General features: G+C 32.9%; 3 protein-coding genes across 5 annotated transcripts; all 3 read right to left on the bottom strand.

The window, feature by feature from the left end:
* Positions 1–55: 55 nt before the first annotated feature.
* On the bottom strand, positions 56–3,674 carry LOC140051359 (uncharacterized). The gene is made up of 6 exons (XM_072096551.1): positions 3,593–3,674; positions 3,312–3,480; positions 2,740–2,804; positions 2,280–2,633; positions 1,741–2,034; positions 56–1,502 (listed from the first exon to the last, which is right to left on the bottom strand). The coding sequence occupies exons 2-6, from the start codon at positions 3,470–3,472 to the stop codon at positions 1,114–1,116; spliced, it is 1,263 nt and encodes a 420-aa protein (XP_071952652.1). The 5' UTR covers positions 3,473–3,480; positions 3,593–3,674; the 3' UTR covers positions 56–1,113.
* Positions 3,675–5,904: 2,230 nt separating this feature from the next.
* On the bottom strand, positions 5,905–9,706 carry LOC140051869 (uncharacterized). 2 transcript variants are annotated; one of them, XM_072097199.1, is made up of 6 exons: positions 9,671–9,706; positions 9,005–9,192; positions 7,529–7,578; positions 7,086–7,445; positions 6,602–6,898; positions 5,905–6,515 (listed from the first exon to the last, which is right to left on the bottom strand). In XM_072097199.1, the coding sequence occupies exons 2-6, from the start codon at positions 9,184–9,186 to the stop codon at positions 6,151–6,153; spliced, it is 1,254 nt and encodes a 417-aa protein (XP_071953300.1). In that variant the 5' UTR covers positions 9,187–9,192; positions 9,671–9,706; the 3' UTR covers positions 5,905–6,150. The 2 variants fall into 2 exon arrangements, with proteins under 2 accessions (XP_071953300.1, XP_071953301.1); XM_072097200.1 differs by having other exon boundaries at positions 6,602–6,685.
* A 117-nt stretch (positions 9,707–9,823) lies between these two features.
* LOC140052082 (uncharacterized) lies at positions 9,824–24,977 on the bottom strand. Of its 2 annotated transcripts, XR_011845578.1 has the most exons (9): positions 24,702–24,977; positions 22,031–22,170; positions 20,153–20,500; positions 18,583–19,003; positions 14,918–16,218; positions 14,263–14,406; positions 13,184–13,254; positions 12,326–12,430; positions 9,824–11,565 (listed from the first exon to the last, which is right to left on the bottom strand). XR_011845578.1 is itself a non-coding variant. In XM_072097476.1 (5 exons), the coding sequence occupies exons 1-5, from the start codon at positions 24,797–24,799 to the stop codon at positions 15,654–15,656; spliced, it is 1,572 nt and encodes a 523-aa protein (XP_071953577.1). In that variant the 5' UTR covers positions 24,800–24,977; the 3' UTR covers positions 14,413–15,653. The 2 variants fall into 2 exon arrangements, 1 of the variants encoding a protein (XP_071953577.1); XM_072097476.1 differs by lacking the exons at positions 9,824–11,565; positions 12,326–12,430; positions 13,184–13,254; positions 14,263–14,406 and having other exon boundaries at positions 14,413–16,218.
* Between the last annotated feature and the right edge of the window lie 31 nt (positions 24,978–25,008).

Here is a 25,008-nt window from a genome sequence, read left to right as displayed (position 1 = left end):
ATTCGTTTAATTCAGCATTGATAGCCTAGGCGTTTAATGGACACATAAACCTTAAAAAGATATGGAAATGAATATTTATTATGCCTATAACAACTAACTTTTTGACTAAAACGCATAAATGTATTATCGTTTGATACCATATGGGATATTTTATGTATCACGTGGTTTGATTTCGATAATATGTAAATATACACTTTTTCCATATCATTCATATTATATGTTTTATTAGTTTAAAGTATATTACAAATTAAAAACTTGTCGACTATGAAACTGCTACTATGGGTATTTATTTTATTTATTTATTTATTTTTTATTTATTCTTTATTGTAAAACTCTAGGAATATATTGCAAATAATGTACAAAAATAAATATAACTAACGCACCAGAGGATATTAAAAAAGTATAAACTAAAAGTTACAATAATATAACAAATCAAAAATCAACATAATAAAATACACTATTAAATGGAAAAGCCTTGTGCGCATACTATAGGAATCAATATACAATGTTACCGGTACAGGATAAAAGATGACATTTTTATCAAATTTGAGACCAGTACCGGACAAAAACTAAAACAGCTTTTAGTGAACAATAATTCTTTCAATTTGTATATTATGTTGACGCTTCTTCCTTTCTAGAAAACGGGATACAAATTCATTAGTAGTAAAGCACATTAGCAAAGAAAGCAGATATATTCATTCTTAAGTGAAAAGAAAATCTATTGTGTTAGTAATTTTAAATAATAAAATATAATGTTTACTGCCAGTCTCGGTTTCAACAGAGGACGGGAAAACATTTTTTCTCGATATACTTCCTCTACAAAGCAAAGAGAGGGCGCCCATTGTAGGGGACACTAGAGTACCTATAATAACAGTGAGCATTACTATGAATAATATGTGAGTCCTATCGACTTTAATGAATGCCTTTTAATTAGTTGACAGATATTATCCAGAGGATTAGATTCAGTTATATTCAATCAATGATCAGCTTCCTTACAATCTCTCGAATTTTCAATCCTAATCCCATTACTGAATTGTTCAAAATAATCAGAATAATACTTCAAGATGTTATCATTAGGAACGATGGCATTCATTTGTTATAAATCAAATGATGTTACTTGGGAACAACGTCAGTATACGGATATGAATACTCCTGATCTTCAGCTATTTCAATATAATCATCTTTCTTCTCGTCTGTCGGATTTAAAACATAATAGGAAGGACCAAGCTTATCGTAGGAGGAATCATTTAAATCATCTTCAATAGTTGGCTTAGCATTGGTAGTATCAAGTACTGGGAGTGTTGGGTATTCGTATTGCCCACCAGAATAAACCTCATTATCTACGGTAATTGAATCTGGATCTTGTGTTGCAGTTTTACTGAGATAAGCGTAGTCTCCTGGTAAAGAAGTTCTGTACTTTGAATAAAGGTCTGGTTCTTTTGTATCGCCGCCATTTATTGTTTCAGTGTAGCGTGGCTCATTCTTTTTGGAGTTTTGTGAATCTGTAGAAAATGAGTGATATTGGTGAAAAGTATCAACATTGGCCTATTATTTTTTCTACTATAAAGCATGCAACTGGCAATTATTGATGTGTTATTGGAGTTTTATGAATCTGTGGAAAATGGGTGATATTGGTGAAAAGTATTAACATTGGCCTGTTATTATTATATTATTATTATTTCGTATCAGATAATGGAAACTCAGATAGTACCAATAGAGACATTTAGAAAGAAAGTTTACCTAGATTGTTTTGTTCCTTTGGTTGATCTGATTCAGTGGCGACACCTTCTTGAGATGACCGTCTTCTATACAATATAAAAACAACCAAGATGACAATGCAGACGATAGCTACCCCTAGAGCAATCGAAATTGGAATAACGGCATCCGACATTTTAGATGAGCTTTGACCTTTTTGCTCCTCCTGCAAAGTAGCTTTAGACGTCACTCGTTCATCATCAGTTACGTCACGATCTATACTAGTTTCTCGAATTGGTGTGTTAGTTGTTGGTTTAAAAGGCGTTTCAGTTGTCGGCCCTATATCAAAATGAAATAAATATATAAACCTAGACGCATATTTACGTAATTAGAACTGCTTTATCATACAATCACATTTTATTGTAGTATGTTTTTAAATTTCATTTGAATAGTATGGAATATCCAATGAGGTACTATCGTGGTACGTGAACATAATTTGATTTGATGTAAGTTACTGTAAAAGTATTGTAATCCATGATTTTACAGATTTCACTGTGAAGACAGTTTGGTATTACTACACTTACTATACTTTTGACATACAAAGCCGCGACTCCCTTGACTACGCCTTTTTTTATTTATTTCATACTCCATTGATTTAATCATTATAACGGTACTTTCGTCGTCCATGACATTAAAGTCCATGTTATACTCAGAGCAGCCTTCGGTAAAATCTGGTACATCCTGTAAAGTGGGGTCGACCTGCAACCAATACTCATCTGCATCTCTTTCGTATTGTATCATTTTAGCGACGGCGTCAAGTATGAGGACGCTGTTGATTTTTGCGGGCTCATATCCTTGATCGGCAATGCCATTGCATTCATTTTCATAGTTTTCATAATTTTCTGATGATGGTAGAAAAGTGTAGCATGTATACCCATCTGAAAAATAAATTAATGAATTGAATTGTACCAGTACTGCAGACTTACATGGTGTCATATTACAATCAAATGTATAATAAACAAATCACTTCATATGAACTCTTACACTGTGTATATTTAATACATTTGTCTTGCCTTGTTAGGTCACCATTTTGTAGATTTACATCCTCCCTGAAATAATAATTATTGGAATCGATTGTCATAAAAAAATATTATGGTAAATTTTAATGTAAAACTTTGAAAAAATTATGAAGAAATCCCTCTAAAATAGGTTTACTTTGAAAAACAAATTATAGTAAAAATGGTTACAAGAGTAGGTACATACAACAGTCTCTCTTAGGTAAAGTTTCACGTTATTTTTATTTTTATTTTATTTTACTACTATTATGTTATAGCTAGTGTAAAGTACCAACATTGAAATGTTAATTTTAAAATAACATTTTTCATTATATCGGCGATTCTTTTAATTTTTCAGAAATTCATTTTAGAAATTTTAGCTATTTTAATATAGTTAAAGTTCATCATAATACTTCAAAATATTCAGTTGGCCTAAAATGTGTATAGATGTTATATGCCAAACACTGCATGAATTCCTAATTTATCTTTGTTACGTGTACGTATGGATCCTTTGAACATTTTTGAAAAATCTCTTTACGGTATGAAAAAAGGAACACTTACCAACATCGTTTGATCAAACTGCCACCACCCATTCGTTTTTGTCTATTAAGTAATGTTCCTTCGTTTGCTAGCCTTTCTTGGTTTTGAAATAGTGATTCATGACTTGTTGTTACGATTGCAAATACGTAAATTGTTGCACAAACGTACTTAATTGGTGACATTTTGTGATCTAGTTTTTAAAACGGAGTAAAGTCTAAATTAACACGGAAACTGTCTGTTCATACAATCATTTATTATTGTACGTAAAGAACAATAACATATTTGATTCAAAGTCAACCAACCTTCATTTGAGTTACGTTTTAGTTCGGGAGCCGGAGTAATACTTCCATTCTTTCCGTTAAAAAGTAATAATGCATGGAGGAAATGATTCCAGTGATTTCCTACGTCAACGATAAAACCGATGGTTTTAAAATCGAATTAGCTAAATTATTTATAATGTAATAGTAATGAATTAATTTACCTGGTAAACTTATATACCTGTAGCAACTGGACAAGCCGATTGAAGTCGTGTCGAATAAATGAACAAAAAACACTTGTTATATTATTGTCTATTTTTATTTAAATTCATTGCATGCGTCATTGGTGAGGACAATGAATAAACCTTACTTTACCGGTACTTAAAGCCAAATAGAGGACATGTATTGTGTAGGACTACGATGACGCTATGACTGTATAAAATGCAAACTATAGACTTCGCTGACTTGCTAAAATATGTCTATAAGGAAATGATTATTGGTTATCCGCAACGAAGTTGCAGGATAACCTCTTGTGATTGTACGAAATCATTCTGTATGATTTTTGTGTAACGCTTTTCTCTAAAACTCGCAAACATAACATTTCGGTAACTATCTTAACATATTGACATTTACGTAACGTCGTCAAGCGAAGCTTTTCATGACGTTTACAATTGCGCAACGTGACTTACGCGCGATTTAACGATTTTGTCGTATTTAACATAGCTCGACAACCAAATAACATTTCAACTTGAAACTTTGCAAAAGTTTAATTTATATCATGCGCTAACTTTCTGTTGAAAAAAAATTCCGTGTTTTACACAAAGTTACGCGCGCACGCGCATTTAAAATTTTGAAATGCGCAAAATTAATTTCTAATCAACTTTCTACGCGTTTCATGTCGTTTTAAGCATGTCAAAAATTCCCACGCGTGCGCACATTTTTACGTGTGCGGTGCGCACGTAGCATTGAAAACGTAGTTTTTTCACGTGATTTATGTTTTTCCAGCCTTTTCTAGTAATTTTACCAAATTTTAAACAATTTCGACTTAAAGATACGTCATACCAGCACGTCGAATTGGACAATTTGCGCGCGTTTTTTATGAAAAGGTTAAAAAATTCGTTTAAAATATGCCTTTTTTTAAACAGTCGTAATTTCTAAACTAGACGGTCAAATTTTTGTGGATGACATATTCTAGAAGTAGATGAGTTGTAGATGTCGGATCAGGTATTAATATGGCTAACCGGACATTGTGACGTCATCGTATGGCCACGCGAATATAAAATTTAGGATTTTTGTATCTTTCGTCATAGCTCATCACATTGAATAGAGCGCATCTCCATTTATCCGTTTTCCATTTTTACCCCGATTTTGATATTGTCTAGGTCAATCAACTATCTTTCGCATGAGTTAAAAATATTTTAATTTTTTTGACGTCATCATGCCTAAAAATTTAAATCACGTGTGGCATCAATTTCATCTTTACAGTAAATTTCAATCTGTTATAGCTCGTAAGAATAAAATGTGATAATCACGATTAAAACTTTTTCTGGAAGCTATTGGATTGTAGATACGAAATTATGTAAAAATGTTGCCAATCGGATGTTGTGACGTCATCATATGGCCAGTTTAATAAAAAAGGTCGTATTTTCATCTTTTGCGTCATAATTCATTACATTTAAAAGAGCGCGCATCAATATTTCACGTATTCAAATTTCTTCTACACGCTAATACGTTGTTGCTGAAATAATTTCCTTTCGGAATTGCTACCTTCGCGTTTCATTTTAAAACTGTCAACATGTTAAAAATTGCAATAATTAGCGGGTCCCGTAATTTTACCTATTCTACACTGTATGTGATATGGATACAGATTATACTGTGTATACTATATATAAATTTATATATAGATAAAATTCAGCAATAACAACATATCATATTCTTCAGTTCAGGTCATAATGCCAACGTGACCTCTTCCTTTTGTCCTCAACCTATCCCCTTAATGTTAATGTTGCACCACTTGCGCGGCGGATAACCAAACTCGTCAAAGTGACGAGTTACATGTCTAGTTATTGTTGGAATGTTTATCAGACTGGTGGTAAGGGACTATCACTGGTATTAGGTTTAGTGAAAACATCACTTATTACTTAAGTGAATTGATATGTATATTGTTTATTGTTTATATGGGCTAATCATCTTATTCAGAACCTGTAAAGGCGGAATAGAGCCAAAAAACATATCAGAGACACATGAAGTGACATTTGGCGGACATTTTAAAAAATGCTTATGATCATGCACGTGTGTCAACTAATGATCGATAAAGATAGATACAGTAAACAGAACGATAAGATCTGAATCATGAGTAGATTTAGGCATTTATTTGTACTGTACATCATTACAAAAAATAGCAAACATGAATTGATAGATAGGCCTATGTAGAGCCCTTACATTTTAACTTTAAAAAATGTACACGGTATATTATAGTAATAAATTCAATTTGGCGTAACTTTGGTTATCATGACTGTATACTATAATCATTCTGATTCCGTTTCTTTTCGCCAAAAACCATTAATTTACTGGGTCCCTGAAAACCTATATTAAACATTTGTTTATGGATATACTTTATTCTGTAGTTCATCAGCAATAGACTTTCTATCGGCATATGCATAACTATATTCTGGTGGAGTAGTATTTGTGTCTAACTCATCATAAACGAATTCATCGGTACTTTGATGATTATTATAAGTCGGACCATCAATATCCATATACCCACTGCTACCGTTGTAAATACCAGCGGGTTGCTGAAATAGACGTGGTGTTTCCATCGGTGTTTCGTAGATATAGGTACCTTCTTGTGGGAAAGACTTATCTGGATTCGTGTGGACATTGTCAACTTTAGGATTCCTCATCAGGCCTTGGTAGTCGTTAGATTCATAGGCAGGTGGTGCTGTTGGAATTACCGATACTACACATTCTGAAAGAAGGAATATGAAAATTTAGGTTTCTCATTAGATTAGTTTATGGTGACCCTATGCCCCAATTAACAGTGTATAATAATACCTTTTGAAGATGGTTCAACAGCACAGACTACGGACTGGTTTACATTTTTCTGGTGCGACTTAATTCTACAGCAAATGACACAGCCTAGGAATAAACCAAGTAATAGCGTCACTGCAATGATGCTAAGTAAGAAAATAATCCAATCGAAAGATGATGTAGGCTCTGCAGTTGGGTTCATGACTGGGAGGCTTACAGATTGGTTCATCGTTGGTGTCATACTAAACGAAGAAGAACTACTAGGATTGGAGGAAGTTGATGTATGTTTTGTTGATTGAGTAGGCTTTGCTGTAGTTCCCTCTGTAAGAAATGCAACATTAATTTTAATATGCAACATGAAATAACAGGATCCCACCAATTTATTTGAAAACCTCAACAACAACTTTCTCTGTGAAATAATATATTATAAAAACGTAACCATAAAATATATTTTAGATTCAACTTAATAATATGTAGGCCTACTGTAAAGTTTTAATATAAAATCTACCTTCTTTTTGACATATAACTCCTCTCATCATCCTTTTATCAGTCGACCTCTTTTTCTTAATTTGATATTCATCTCTTTTTACTTCCATGACTGTGGATTCCTCGCCATTTAAAGCAAATTCAGTACTAACGCAAGTACATGCTGTTCTCTCTAAAAAGAAATCGATATTGTCTAGTTCTACGTTAACATCAACCCAGTATTTCGTGTCTCGATCAAAACTTTCAAATACCGATGCCACAGCTTCGTCTAGTATCCACGCATCGTTGATGACGGCTAAACGTGTGCCTTGTGGACAGTTGTTAGATGCTTGCGATTTTGTTATGTCGTAGTTGAATATGCTTACTTCAAATGACGGGCGATCTATTGAAGATAAATTGAATGTAAATAAAATATGTGTAAGCTGTAAATAAAAGTATAAAAGATGGCAAAAAGTGTTTACGTACTTTCTCCTAGTGTCAACCATCGATAATATTGGTTGTCATCAACATCATATCTGAAAAATAGAATTTAATTTATGTAGGCCTATGTTTACACGGTACCTTTTGTAAGGTTTAGCATCGTACACACACACATACATGACAGGAGAGGGATCCATGGGGGGCGCGCTCTCTCATTTGGACACCTACAACAATTTTTGGGGTTGCTTCTTTTTGGGGGTGAGGAGTGGTGAATGAGTGAGTAAATATACGTTATTTTTACTCAGTTATGAAAGATTAATTTTACTTTGAATTGAAGCTGAATTGTATTTTAATTTTACATAATAATAATAATATATCTGTTTTGAAATACCGTATTGGTTTCTGTATTAACACACTAAGGGCTTGTTTTAATTACTTTTAAAAGATTGGCTGAGCATATCATTATTATTTCCGATTCATGACTTTGGAGTGATACAAACAATACTTTGTTTCTTAGCCAGATTATTTTTTAATTGCTTTCCAAACCTCTTTCTAACAACCATAGTGAAGTAAAATATGAAAATATTTTGTACAACACTCTATGATGAATACTGATGAATACATTTTTAAAAACTACATGAAAAATCTTTGTTTAATGTATGTTTAACTATTAGATTTAACAACTATCCCCACCAACAACCACTACCACCCCCACAACCCTTACCACCCCCACAACCCTTACCACCCAACAAAACCATGTTTGATCTGAGGGTTTCCCGGAGGTATTACAAGGCTAAATCAACATTTTGGTTTTAAGAACTGAAACTGAATGACAATAACACACGCAGGAAACAATATTAACGTTTTAGTATATAGATTGCAACTTTTCACTTTGCTTTAAAGTGCAATGAGACATTCAAGGATGATCCAGAAATGTTTAAAGGATTATGTTGCTGGGTAAAAATAAATGGTGTGTATTTGGGCAATATTTTTCTTAAACTTTACAGTGATCGATGAACTATCGTCGAGTCAATTGGTTAAAACAGGTCCTCGACCATGTACCATTTTTCTAGTGGTATAACAAGTCCTCTCTGAGGACCTAGAGGTCCAGTGTATACATCTAACTCGTATGCACTCTAATCTTTCGGAAGAGTAGGGGGTTACCCCGGTGTACTGTCCATTCATCCCATATCGGTGTGGACAGACGAACGAGCAGCAGCTTAATGGACTTAAGGGGGAAGAAAGTTATTGTATGTGCTGTCCATACATGTGTGCAATTCAGCCCAGTTAGGCTGAAAGTCACAGGTTATTCCCCCACATCTACATTTACATCATTATCACCGCATCTTCAACCGGACCTTATACTTCTAAAACTGGGGTTCGAAATTTAATTGTTACGTTCTTTTCAATTAGAAACATGGCTTAAGATATACATAATATTTTGTTAACGAATTGCGCTTTATTGGTTGTATTCGCCTTATAGAATATGTAAGAGAATTTAAATAAAATACAATATCTTACTTGCATCGTTTGACTAATTCACCCGGTCCGCACCTAACACCTCCTGGCCCGCCTGGTTTGCGTTTCTCCCTAAAATGTTCCACATTGGGAAATGACTTATCTGGGACTAAATTACATGTGACGTTATGGATAAACACAAATATTTGTGAGATGAATACGATATAAAATATGCTCATGTCCATGGTGGTCTGAAAACAAAACGATAGAGTTACGAATAAGATGAATGATTAAATGATATGAATAATTACCATTTATATTATACCATAACTACCAACATCAGCACCATCTTAAATGCGGTAGGCCCCAGAGTAGGACTAAAGTATTGTCAGTGATGGTTCGCTAGGATTGAAGATATTTGATCACTGCCTCGGTTGAATGGTCAGGAGCAGTGAGGTTGACTTACACAGCTAAATAATCTTTTTACATCCCTCTTAATGCTATATTTTAAACCTAACTGTCTGTGTTACATAATTTAGTATTTAGTGTCGGCTTTACAGAATCGTGGATCAGCTCCTTCGACTCAAGACAATTACAACCTGAGAGAATCGCCTAAACTACAATGGTTCTCTCCAAAGCATTAGCTTTGGTTTTCTAAATTAATATTTTTTATCTAATTAGCATACCAATTTGTAGTACCTGTAATAATAACGTGTTATTTTGCCTTACCTGCTTCTTGACTTTGATAATCTTGGATTATGTTTTTACCCAATAGTGCTTAAATATGTAGTCTGTGTTATTATAGTTGTGTCCAGTTTCCGCTCATGGACAAACGTCACCTCAAACTTTGCATTATAGTAGTTTAACTCAAGGAAAGGAAATTATAACAATATACGTATTTACTTTTGCTTTATTCATTTTTGCCGACGGAAACAAATCATTGACGGTTTTTACTTTTTCACAAGTTGTACAACTTGTGAATTGGTGAATCACTGACCATCATACAAGACTCTTGTTTACATTTTTAAAAAAGCTAAATCATCATCAGCATGATGTACAATTTGCCACTTGTTTATTTACTTTATTTCATTAAAGCTTCATCTAACAACAAATAAACAGAAATATCTGCAACATTTAAATAATTTACGGTGTCTCTCTTTACTTGTCCTTGTAATACGGCTTTGCTTTGCGTAATAGGGTGCAGTCACATACAGTAATGCAAGCAGGGGAGTTAAAATCGTTGTGTATGGTGGCTTGTATTATTATTGTTGCAGTGGTGCTACCTTAACTAATTACATTAAAAGATTTAGCCATATCCCTGGCTAAAAATTCCCACACCATTGATACAGATTTACTTTACACAAATGGATCAGTGGATCGTTATAGTAATGTCAGAAGCTAGTTCCATCGTTAATGGTTTATTGTTGCCATTTGTTATAAATTAACACTTTAAACAATTTATTTCCATTTTTTGCTTTAAATTATCTGCTCGAGACAAAAAAAAATAGCATTGGTAGTCCGCTGATAAACATTTCATTATAGACGTATAAAAACATGCATTGACATTGCACGGAAAAGCAATTTCCCATAAGATAGATCTATCAGAAAATTAATACAACTAGATAAAAAATCTGTACATTTTATCTTAAATCTCAAAATAGATAATAGTGACAGTTAAATGATACTAATGATATTTAATTTATGATATAATGTAAGTACTGTACATTTATCACCAGAGGAAATATAAATAATATCAGTCTATTGTATTATTTATATTTCTTCCTTACCTAATAATCTACGAATTGTATCGAACATTTTTCAAAATATAGCATGTCTCCTTATAAACAAGAACTGTTGTATTTCAGTGAGCAATTGAAAAACAATCATTCTTTATTTACTCGATCACACTCAATTGATGGATGAAGTGAAGTGATGGAACACTTTTGTTCTTCGGAAACCATGGCAATCGATATCCAGTTATTTGGAATTCCTACAACACTTTAACAGACAACATAAAAAACACTAAACAAGATGCGGATTGAAAAGAGAATCCATTGTTATTGTAAAAAAAGAATGTACAAATGTTAAGGTTATACAAAAAGCAGCGGTTTTCTGTATTCGTCTTGTAATTTCTTCTTTTTTATATAAAAAGGAACGGTTCTTACCCGATAACACTCCGCATTAACAAGATTATGGATCATGCAAACAATACAATATAAGGGAAGGTATAATACTAATAGTAAAATAAATAAATGTTGTAAATTTCTAACGTGCAGTTACAAAAAGTTGATCATATACTGTAAAAACCAATCATATCATGATTTTGAAAACTTTGGAGTTTCAATGGTATTTAACAACTGACATTTTAAACCCACATTATGTTATGAAACAAGCTAAAACTAAACATGATTGTAGACATAATTTTTAGGTGTACGTGTATCTGCCAATATCAGAAATCCCATCATCATAAATAGCATTGACTACTCCATATTCATATACAGACTCAAATGGCGGCGGCTCGTATTTTTTACCGTTCTCTTCATTTGGTGTGGTAGTAACATCCGCAGACGATTTTTTAATTTTTTTGCCTTTTTTGCCCTTTTTACCATCAGAATCTTGTGAAACTAAACAAAAGAAATCGAAGAAAAGAAGAAGTATGATTTTACCATATAAAACCTTGTTTTGAGAAAGTTTCAGTTTTCCTCCTAATTTGTGAATTACGTTTTTCATTCTGTGATAGATAGTTTTAATCTATCTATAATTTTATCTAACTAATTATTTAAATGTTACGTAAAAAATCAATTGGTAGAATTAACGAGAAATATACAGAATTCTCAGTACGCTGGTGGTGGGATGATGGAATAGCCACGTCGTGTTACATAATAACAAAATAATAACAGAAATAATACAATAATGTTTGGCCTCGTAGTGTCAACCAAATGTCATTTGTAAAAGTGTTTTTGTGTTAACACTTGGAAGCCCTCTATCACACTGTAGCTTCTTGGCTATTATAGAGGGTGTATTCAAACATCAAACATCTTTTATGTCATCTTTATTAATCTAAATTGATCCATCAAGTATATCGTATAGGCCCACCTTAAAATACATAAATATTAGTGATTATTTTACAATATGTTAACACAAATTGAAAGTTATTATTAATTAACACTAATAATAAACATTTGCAACCGTATTTTATCGAAATGAAAAGTTCCCCAAGTGTGCTTCAGGACTCCTTTTCTTCGTGTTGAAGCTGAGCAGGAAAATAAAATGTATTTATTTTATTATTTATATTAGGCCTATGTAGCCTCATGTAAATCGAAGGAGCATTCAAAAACAAATTGTTTGGGTTTTTCAGACAGGAAAACATAAACGAATACTAACCTGCAGGCGATGTGGTGATAGTAACCACATTATCATGGAGGCTTAAATGCACGTATTCTCCCTCAAAGTTTGTCTTGTACATGTCCGAGTAATCATTTGTGTATTCTTCAATTCAACAGAAAATTTGTTTTTATTATTATTAGTATATTGATTAAAAGCATTGCATTCCTAACTATCGCCATTTTAAAATACAAACAATAAGTGTCATGGTCAAATGATTTAAAAACGACGTTAAGGCCCATTTACACTAGGGCGATAACGATCGACGATAAATAGATAAACATTATCTTCTTGAATAAAACGAAGGAAATTATAAAAGTTTTTCGTTCTAGAACTATAAAATAATCATGTATACTGTATTTGATAAAGATAATATTTTTTGAAAATCCAATCAAATGACGTCATGATTAATAAAACAATAAAATCGTTGTTTTGTAACGATATTATTGCTCTTACTAATCATGACGTCATTTGATTGGACGTGTGGAAATATTATAGATGCATAGGCCTAGATGATAATCCTATAGTTCTAGCATGAAAACTTTTTTAAAATTCTTTTGTTTTAAGTATGAAAAATGCATATTTATCTTTTTATCGTCGATCGTTATCGCCCTAGTGTAAATGGGTCTAGCTAAGGGAAACATTTTCCCATAGTTTATATAATAAGTCTCCTCTGTAATCCTATCTCTAGAATTTGTTTTATCTAATTTACAAACTGCATGTTATGTAAAATATGCATTATTGCAAGGATAGTGTCTTTTAATATTGACGTAATTTGTGGATGCGGCTGGCCACAGTATTCGGGAAAAGAAATTAATTATCAGAAGATCGATGGAAATTTTTTTTAATTGTCTTTACCTGCGCTATGCTTATATTCGGTATCCACTTCCTCCTCTTCGTCATAATTAATCACCATGTCATTGTAATCACTAGTTCGTAAATACAAGAACATCGTACCAATTACAATTGTTTTAAACATTATTAAGGGAGCTTTCGATTTGGGACGACCGAATACCAACCTAAGGTCACAGGTCAATCAATGTGTCGCCAGTCGTCGCCCGGACGCGATATTTCTTTTCGTACATAAGTTAGAGACCCCTCGTGAAACGTTACAAAATAAACATGAATATGCATTAGTCATATGCATAAGGTAAGAATTGAGGTAACTACAATTCGCTTATGCAAACGCTTTCTGTCGAGTCGTCTGTGTAGTCTAGTGGATTAGACTATGGACTTTACATGTCAATGTATGGGGTTCGAATCACATTTACTTTATAGTGAGAGAGAGATTATTTAGAGGGTTAGGTTTAGTTATATTTAGGAAGAGTAGTTCGGCTATCTTTCACATGAGGTCTTATGTAGGAAAAAAAATCACCGCCCGGACCTAGAAATCATCAAACCTAGAAACCAGTGTCTGAGTGGGAAGTGAGAAAACACGTCCCAATATCTCCGGTTGCACACAATAAATTATCAACGTTGGTCATTTGGTTGTCGCAATTGGAAAGCTCCATATCAAAACAACTAGCAAATTAAACGTTAATACGCGCAAACGTATGTTTTAGGTAATCATTTAAACCTAATTTTTTTTATAAAAAAAAACAAAAAATGGACTATTGTCGAAATAGAAATAATGCCTCTCTAACTCATTCACGACATGCTTCTATCGTTTGACTACGCTAAAAAGCTGCACATGGTGTATAAGCTTAGTTTACACTAGGACGCAACGCACGTCGTGCCGCCCAAGTGACTTAACCAATCACAAGTGAGAGTTCAGATGATCTATCGCGTCATGATTGATTAATTTACGTGCGTGGCATTGCGCTGTCTTCATATGGAAACCAAACTACACACTATAGCAAGTTACAAAGAACTTAGACGTTATGTGATAATTGCGATCGTGTTAATCAACGGTGAATAGTGTAAAAATACTACTATACCTTTTATCCAACCTCTTTTTTATTGCAGCGTAAAGGGCAGCTAAGGCTACAGACAATGCAATTACAATTCCAAGGATGCCTACCCAATCGTGTATACTATCATTCGACTCTTTGCCCGGGACAGCTGTAGTGCTGGGTGTATGCCTATTACCAGGATGTGTGTGTTGAAAGAAGTCGGAAAGTTATGTAAGAAAAGTAAGACAGTAACATGACAATGATTTGTTTTATCCAACGAGCCGAGTTGAATAGGCCTTCAACAATATTTATTCTAGAGAAGTAACATTCAATTAATTATTTGCTTTTTTTATAAAACACAGAACACTATAACTCTAAACTGTTATTCAATTCTATTTTGAAACTAATGCTGAAGTCTAGGCGATGAGCAACGATCTGTTTCTGCCGCAATTTAGAACAGAAAAGACGGTTCACTTGTTTTATTCCAGCAAGCAAGGCCCCCATTTGATTCAGGCCTATCGTCCATTTCCTTTTATTGTTACCGTTATTGTGTGCTTGCTATATCCACAACCAAGCATAAGTGGTTGTTGCTGTTGCTGCTTCGTCGTATAAGACTAAAACCATACTTTGCCAGAATGTCCTGTCTGTGTAGTTTATATTATAATAATAGATAATCTATATAATAATCAAGTATACTTACATACTTATACTCATATTTATAATATATCAGAACCAAAACCAGAAAATGAAATTAAAGATACTGTATATAATTAAATGTTGTTCTCCGTGCACATATACATTTGACAGGTTTGAATAGAGTGACGACCAGCAGAAAGGTACTGCGTGTTGTTGACGCAAATGCACATAAGTTATTTATTGTTCTTAATCTAAGTTCACTGCTAAAATAATCAAAATACAATTTCTTCATAAAATATTTATTTACGTTATTTATTTATCCTTTAAATGTATTCATTCAATATTAATGTTTATTTTGTTGTCTGTTAAAGTTGAACATTCGTTAAAACAATTTACTGAGCCTCGTTCTTTCTTCATATATAGTAATAATAATTAGTATTGAGGACACCAGAAGTAATGATATAACATGTTCAACTTTCCGTTAAAAGTTTTAATGATACATTTTGAACCCTTTTTTGCATTGTTGCCACAGCTGGTGACCTATTTATCGTGTTTTTGGAAATGGATGAAATAATAATTTTTTAAAAAGAATAATAATAATTTGTGTCCTACTCAAATTGTAAAAAAAATATAATATATATTTTCTTAACATTACAATTTATTCAATCAAAAGTATATGTAACACCTAAGCACCATTTTGATCTAAAATCCATGCACTCCTTTAAGATTTATATTAAACATTTTTGCAGTTGAACGGAATAACGGAATAGTATCAATAATGCAGGTAAAAGTCATCAACGTCATATATCACCATGTAAATGGTGGACTCGTTTTTTTCTTGGTCTATTTTTCTTCGTTTTCTTCACCCATTTCGATGTCGCGTACGCATAATCATATGACGGTTCTTGGACGTTTCCAATGTATTGTTGATTAAAAGGACTTCTAAATACATGGTTATTGCTTGTATAGGCGTAATCATATTCCAAACCACGGATTTCATACAGAGCAGATGATCTCGAAGAACCACAGACTGATATTCCACTGCTCGTTCGGTCTACGTCATAACTGCGCACGCGTGTTTTGTGTAGGCGGCCAGGCGACGCATTCTGAGCTTTCATTATATCTTGCTGATAGTGTAACTCTTTTAAATCGTCACCGTATTTTACATCAGTGCTCATTGCTTTTGATAACCTGTATCGCCTACAATCCTCCTGACTAAGTTTCTGACTGACTGAATCAATTCGTGTGTTTTGGTATCTTTTTGTATTTATAACTGAATATCCGTCTACATGATCACTTACAGCATTCCTAGCATCGACCTCTTCGTATTCCTGGGTTCTGTCTGCAAGCTCCGATGCGTTTGACCTGTAAAATAGTCTAACATTATTATTACATGTTTGATTACAAATACGATGTGATGTGGTTATATCATTTTTAGAAGTTTTTTAATTATTTCGTGTTAATTAAAATGAGGCTTTATTTTTAACTTTCAAACTTTTATAATACAAAAAAGGCAACAACAGAAACAAGGCGATATACATGGCTGCAGCCGCGTGCTCAAATTTGAATTAGTGTTTACCGACCGACCATCCGACCGACCGACCAACCGACCGATAGAGTGTGCTGTAGAGTCGCGTTGCACGCGACTAAAAACCATCAACGAAAGAAAAGTCACTAAAAAAAGCTAGCTAACATTAATAAAATATTTCTATATATTTTATAAATAAACGTGTTCATTGTAGTATACAGTCAAGCAAATAAACAATTTAATTTTTTTGGAATTAAAAGGAGACTTGGTAATTAAAGGAAACTTAACAAGTGTATTCGTATTTAAAACAAAATTGATGAATTATGTCTACCAACTATCCCAATGTTAGGAAACCAATAAAAAACACTAGCCCAATGTAGAGTACCGTATAGTGCCTATAATAGCCAGTTCACACAGACAAGCGATAGCAGTAAGCGGAAAACCGCGTAGCTTGTTCCACATAATAATCTGTATATCTATTGAAGCAATTAAAACATAGAAAATGTTATTCCTAATGACCATTTACACAACGCTCAAGATAAATAAAGATTCTACGTGGAACAAGCTACATGGTTTTCCGCTTACCGTTACCGCTCGTCTGTTTGAATTTGCCTTTGTAGTTACTCTGACAATTCCGGTCCATAGTGATAAAGATAGCTCGATATTTTGATAAGCGTCACCATATGTCGATTTTTCTGAAAATTAGTAGACCTGGTAGGTGTATATTTGCGAACAAAAAATCTGTACGATAACATGGAAATTGCAGACGTCAATGTGCAAACATGTACCAACCACTTGGAAATTATAACGAATGTGGTGATGCAGTTAAATCATCTATTCTACTGGGACGGTTTTTAGTATTTTTACTTCATAATGCTTTATAAACATCAAACAATAATTAATGAAACTAGGAATAGGAAGGTTAAAGCAAACTTTTTTTAACTAATACGCAATCGAATACAAAAGCTAAGCCCCCAGTTTCCTTTACACACACATTTGGCGGTCACATCCTTCTGGGTTATATTATATTCAAATAGTACAAAACAAGGTACTTGGCAATACTGCCAAATAGAATAAAATTGTTATACGTCATCACGGGAAATAACGTGTTTGGAGACAGGCACGCATTGACACAATACTATGAAACGCCAACTACTACAAGAAGAGCAGTCTATAGCCTACATCCGAAAGATTGACGTCAACAAACAACTAAGTTTGTAAGAGTGCGTGAGTAAAGGAACATTTATGGGGCATTGGGGCATTAACAAAGGTCATATTTAGTGGGTCTAGTTTATAACTGTTTATTGACACTATTCCCAAACTATTAATCATTATTATAATATATTAACTCAACGAATGAGCTGTTTTCTATTAATAACCGTAATTAATATAAAAGCATAATACGTATAGTAATATGTTTTTCCAGGGACGCAAAATGACTTCAAACAATGTTGCAATTAAGCCTTCTTTTAGAATTATGCTCTTATAGATAACATGTGTAAACAAATGTTTGTTTATGAAAGAAGGTAAAAAAAATAGCTGACCTCAGCATACAGATCTAATGCAACTATTGTAAAAGGTGGGAATACAATTCGAATGTCAACTTTTAGCCATAATGCAAATTATACAAATGAGTTTGATTCACTTGAATTATTATTATTATATTTCAAAAGACAGTGAAAACTGTAAAACTCGAAGTAGATCGTAATTTAATAGTTAATAATTTAAAACGCCGAACAATTTCAAAAGAAAACTTAATTTTTAAACTTGAAATTAAGCTGTTAATTCCTCCGTGCCCTTTTGACATATACCATGATTTTGACACTTTATAGGTCGCCCTATCTGACACACTACCTTTATTTAAATATTATTTTGACAAAAATAAGAATCATCGGCTTATACAATCATACAAACATATCTAAGTAAAGAAAACAAAACATTAATTGGTCAGATGTTTTGCCCTACTCTGACGTAATTTGTACTTCATACTAAGTACATTTGAGAATAATTGCGAATTCGTAAGTAATTCTCGGGTGAGACTCGAACTCACGACCTCCAGATCACTAGACAGGCGTTCATACCTCGGTGGTCTAGAGGTATGAAAATCGTCAATTTCCTGACGCAAAGCTACTCCACAGTAGTTTAATATAGTTACAAAACATTAATTATTTAAATAACTCTCTGGTGTTCTAAATACTCACCACTTAAAAATGTCTGTTCGATTATCATGTCGTCTTCTGAAGAAACAACCAATCAGTAAAGCGAATCCAACCATAACTATTGTACCAACGAAAAATATACCAGTGACTATATGTGTTACATTACCCTTCTTTTTCTTTTTGTTGTGAGGTTCTTGATGATTCACTACCATTTTCTTCTTTTTAAATTTTGATTTTGTTACTGCATTTTTCGTGGTAACGTCTTGAGGCCACCAAGTTGGCGGTGGAGTCAGGCCTGGACCGACGTTTGGTCTGTTAAACACATTTGCTGTTGGTGCATTGGGGCTACTTGGTGTTCTTTTTGGCATTGCTTGGGTTACTTTTCGTACGACTGTTGTAGGAGATCGGGGCTTCTTTGTTGGCTTTGCTGTCAGTGGAGCACAATATGAATTTATTGGTAAAGCTGAAATGTAGAAATAGTAACATATACATATCTAATATTATAATTATATCCACAATTCAGGACCTACCACAATAATCTTTTTTTGTTTGTTAGGCCTTAAAGCTCAGGTACAGGCATGAATTTTAAATATAATATCTGGTTAATTATACATAAATCAAATATTTGTAACAGAAATCATGACGAATTTTCCTTAATATGGTCAAATACAAAATTTGGCAAAATTCGGCCATAAAAGCCAGGAAGACGTTTTTTCAGTAGTTAGGTAGTTTAACCTAATGTAATAACATGTCTTGTAACTCCCTAGAAGGTGAAAAAATATGGTGGATATATGGTGGATAATTTTTGCTATATCATGAAAATAAAAATCTGAAGTTGAATAAAAATAGCAGAAATGTAATATTCAAGTTATATTACCTATATGGCCTTTAAATCAGCTATAACCATTATGATACACTTTTAAATATTCCAGTTTAAAATTACATTATCACAATGATATCGCAAAATGGTAAATTAATTAATGGCAAGTGTTGTTTTAATTACTATAAACTATGTAATTGATCTTTGTACAATGTTATGTAGCAAACTACTTTTACCTAATTGAATTAATAACGAAAGAATATAAATGGACCTGGAAATCAATATCACATGGGTCTAAATAACTGACCTGTATTTTTTTTCAAAGTGAAACAATTTGTGGAAGTCAAGTTCAAATTTCTAATTTGACCAAAAAATAGGAGTTTCCGTTTTTGTTTTTGTTTTTACAAGGCCATTTAATACATGAATGTAGTTTTGACACCTTCACAGATTCAAAATGTTTAATTACATTAATACATCGTAACTTTGAATGCTACATATTACTGTTTCCTTACCAAATGTAGTAGCTATTTTTAGAATACACCTGTTTGTTAGTTTTCTTAATAAGTGTATACCGTTAGGCTAAAATCAATTATCTTATTGATAATAATAATTAATAAATTGCAGGTAAAAAATGTTTATTTTTGTAATATTGATGAATGGCAAGGAAACCAAACATATTTGTATATCATACATTCATGGAAGACTGAAATTACCATTTCAATCTTCCCTGCTTTTTCATTAGTTAACGAAACAGCGCCGTCGTCCATAGCTTGTGTTCGTCATGATACTTACGTGCGTTTTCACACAAGATTGAATTCACTGGTTTGAATGTCCCTCTACAATTAGATGCCTGTACATCACTACCACCATATACATTTAAGGACTGCACATCCATGCACTTGTTCTGTATGACTGAGTTATAGTACCATAGATCACCAGCTATGGTTTTGTAAGAATACTTTATTTGGTAATCAGTAACAAGATTACTTGCTAAGATACTGGAGAAGTCATAAAGTTCGTGGTTCATGTCGATCTTGGCGATACCTCCGCTTGCACGTCGACATAGATTATGTGAATCAACACATGACAATTGTAAGTAGGATGGGTATGCAATAAACATATAGCAGTGTGGACGGAATCCTAAATAAAACACAAATAAATACAATAGCATTGGTACATTTATATTAATGACATTCTATCATTTGTATGCATTTATTTACACAGATCGCTTTATTTTAACTTCAAAAATTAGCACTGACCGAACACAAAAAGGGATTTATTTTCGAATAGAAAAAAAACTAACAAATAAAGATGTTACTTTTTCTATCCATTGAGTAATTTGAAAGCATTGCAGGAACCGAGAATTATCGTTTACTAAGTCACTTTAGTCTCTAGATGTGTCACGTGTTTTTCAACATGTAATGTGTATTGAAAATATACTCAAGTGATTGAAATTACTCTGCGCATGCTCCGAATTAGAGTTTGTATTCTTATAAGCTTTGATTTAGAATTAAAAATATAACGTTTTACTTGATACAGATAATACAATAATTGTAAATTGTTTCACCTTATAACTTTCACATAGTTATAACTACGTTTCACATTGTAACAGCTAATGCATTGACTGCTATGTTACTTGACATGACACATTGACGTTGATATAACAGTATTTATCGTTTTCTAATTTTATCACTAAAATACGAAAAATCTTTTCTAACTGTTGTCTAAATAACATCGGATATTTTGGAGGGCATTTTATAATGTTTTTATCGAGAAATGGCAATAGTTTTATTATAATTTACTCTAGAATATCGTCAACTTCGAAGTATAAACTTGTCGATGATTTATAGTACAATTTTACTTCGGAATTGTCGTGTTTTGGCTGTTAGGCCTATGACCAATCCGTTTTATATTCTTACTCATTTCTAAAAATAGCACAGCCACCAGCCTGCCCTGGATGAATAACTAATGTACGCAAGCATTAGATAAACATAACAGTAACATCGTATTCTCGGTCCAAAAGGCTTCAAACCATAGGTCTACAATAAAATGGAATAACTATTTGCACGTATCTTTTTCTAACACCATCATTCTCCGTACACAGTGGGTGCCTTGTTGAAAAAAATGAAGCATACGCAATGATCATTAACCAGACATTAGTTGGAAACTGTTTCAAGGGATCAAGTAAGGGAAGCATCCTATTATGTATGCGCAAATGAATTAACATATAGGCCTAATGTGAACAAGCTCTTAAGATCGTCGCAAATCGAAAGCTTCCTAATTATTAGTTTTATCAGAATATATATGTACGTTTCCATCACCCGGAAACATTTTTTATTCCGTTTTCTCGCACAAAGGCCGCATTTAAATCATCATACTATCCCTCTGTTATTTCACTTCGGAGCAAATTACCTCAATCTGTATGATTCACAAACCATTTTATCATTTAAAATCAACCTTTCGAATTATTTTAAGCACATTTACTGATTTGATTTCTTTTTCTTTTACTGTTTTTCTGTATTAATTCAAGATACCGAATTTAAGGGGGGCGCCTAATTAGACACTTAACGACTATGTGACTATCTGGCTTCCCCGAGAGACGTGTCTCCGAATTGTCATAAATAAATAACGTTTTTAAAAATAGAATATATAGGCCTAACCGTTACCTACCAGTGTTGCATTCTCTCTGGTCTAAGAACCCTTCGTGGATGAGTGAATGTTCCTCCTGATGCCACATGCCGTCCTCCTTCTGATACATTATGTAGCACGTGGTTGCACCGCTACCACGAAAAGCTTCACATGTGAATCCACTAAAATGTATATTAAAACATATTGTTGCGTTATTTTGAAACGATTTATCACTTACTACGTTTTTTTATTTTAAATAATCACATTTGAAGAACTTACAAATTTAAATAGGATTTGAATAAAAATGTAGGAGCAATTATTATTATTATACTCTAATTATTATCAGGATAGAAATAAATATATATATATATATACTGTATATAAATCATACTGTCAAATTATAGAAACAGTGCTCATATTCTGAACATGATCTCATAATCGCGTCGAGCATAACTCATTTGCGAAAGTTCCGTATTTTTTAGTTGTATGAAAAAATGTCTCTGGTGGGATCGTGATTTGATTCCAAAGGCAAATTACTGAAAAATGGCAATGCTGTGGGTATCAGGCTGGATCTCAATGGAGATACAAACAAAAAAATCGAAAAGCTAAATCAAAACGATAAAGTAAAACAGCCAGAAAAGCTAGTAGAGCTTTCGGGCAACACTAGCCATTCAAGTGGTGAGGTACTTACTTAGACGTTATATTTGATTTATTTTACGCAGATTTTGTACTTAATACACGTAATTATCTATTTCTTTAGGATTACGTCGCTGGACAGTTTTTCTCTGATATCATTATAGAATTAACTGTTGTTATACCTTTTCTTATGCCTATTTGAGAACGAAAATTATAGTAAATTTTAGGCGAAACACATATCGATATAATCCCATAGTGTCAAATGCAATTTAGCGATTTTATAACATTTAAAGTAGTTAGTTGTATTCAAGAATACTTGATATCGTGAGTTTTATTAATAACAGTATTTATTCCATTTTTTAAGTTTATGAAGAAAAAAACTGTATTCTAATCAGGCATGTGTGTAATCGTTGTAAAGGCAGATATTTTAAATATATAAACATAAGTATAAGTAATTATAAACTAATAGAGATTACCTAGGGAGTAATATTGGGTTTATTGCTCAGTCGGTATGGCATCCGTCATATTGATGAAGGACTTGGGTTCTGATCCCGGCGGGACCAAGTTTTATTTTTACATTTACTTTTAAATTAAGAATAGTTACTGATTCATCTTATCATGGGTCTACCATGGTTTAAGCTGAATTGGTAGCGTAATCAACGATTCCCATAGAATTAATAGGTTATACCGTAAATGATCTAATATTGAATAAATATCGGACTTAAATGCAACGGTCATAAAGCCCTATAAAACACTATAGTTGATTTCAGAAAAGTAAAGTTAATCTATGAACATGATATCTTTTAGTAACATTTTGAGCTTTTCTACACCACACCTAATAATATGACACGAACACTAAGTTGACGTACACATAAAACTGTAATAATCAATAGTTAGCGTTCGAAAAAAAACGCTTGCTTGCACAAATGTCACTGTTATGTTTCAATCAATCGCTTATTATTATAAATGAAGTGTTGGCTGACGAAATAAGCACCACACACCGTAGTGAAATATGCAATACCAAGAATACGTACCTCGCGGTACTTTTTTGTGCGGTAGTTTAGTTGAAACATAATGCTGTACTGTAAAAGTCATGGAACACATTTGAATGTTACTTATAATCCAGCTTTTATCAACGTAACATGCACATCATTAAATCGGTCGCGTCGAGCATGATTAAGAGTTGTTTTGGGCCGAATTATGTTATTATCCTATTATTGCTCTGGTGCGTTTCCATATTCAATAATAAAATACATTGGAGATCTGGGGATATTACCTCATGTCCTATTACTCATGGCCTCTTAAAAGCAATATTTCCTGTCGAAATAATATCTCTTGAAGAGTAGACCGAAAACTTTAGGCTAATTCCACATTAATGTTTACTTTTAAATCATTTTAGTTTTACCTAATTTCATAGTTGGCATGTTGTAAATTACGAACGAAAAGAAGGTTATGCAAGAATAAAATAAATGTATGATGCGCAATTCATTTCCTCTTTTAATTATACTAATTTTCACTAATTTAATTTTCATCGTAATGAATAACATGTGTATAATATGCAAATATATTTAATTTTCTAAATCTTTGACCATTGTTAATGCTATATTTATACTTTTATTTAAAAATTGTAACAAGGTTTAATAGTAGGTATACCAACAGGAACTTTTGTTAACAGGAACCGAGCCGTTGTATTGTGGGACAGTGACGTGTGTTTTGACCCAACAATATTTATTTTTACTATTTCATCTTTTAAAAGCAAGCTTCATAAGAACAAGAACAATACTGAACTTAATATGACAAAATCAGAGAAAAGATTAACAAAAGCAAATACAATTTATGAGGTAGATTTTAGCAATTGCTTGCAACAATGGACACCAATCAACTTTGAGATTAATCAATTGTAGTAAGGGTTTTTTGTAGATATCGTAATTGTTCAGATGCCAAAATAAACTAATAATGCATCGATTTAAATTGGTGCAGCCTTACTTTGCATCAAAAAGGTTAAATCAATACATTAACTATCAACTTTATATTACAATAGCATAGTGCAACGAACGTAAGTTTGCACGTTACTCACCATCCGCACACTCCAGAACCTTCAATCGTACCTCCATAACCATTGGCATTGCAATGCTGTACAAGAAGTAATGTACATAGTACTCGAAACCACCTCATTGTTGTTGCTTTTTTAAGTTTGATGATGCTTATTACAGATAAAGTAATTGTCTCTTTTTGAAGGTTCGGAATATTATCCAATCAAATGACCAATTCATCATGTTCTCGTCCAGCGTTAAAACATGGATGTATGGCTACGTAATCCACAATATGAATCTGATTTTTGGAACTTCTGAGTAAACGTAGAAAGTTATAACTTTTATAATTGA

The sequence above is a fragment of the Antedon mediterranea genome, chromosome 6, assembly GCF_964355755.1.
Source record: "Antedon mediterranea chromosome 6, ecAntMedi1.1, whole genome shotgun sequence".
NCBI classification, from domain to species: Eukaryota; Metazoa; Echinodermata; class Crinoidea; order Comatulida; family Antedonidae; genus Antedon; species Antedon mediterranea.
The sequence above is the reverse complement of the archived record's forward strand: the minus strand, read 5'-3'. Positions and strand labels throughout refer to the sequence as shown.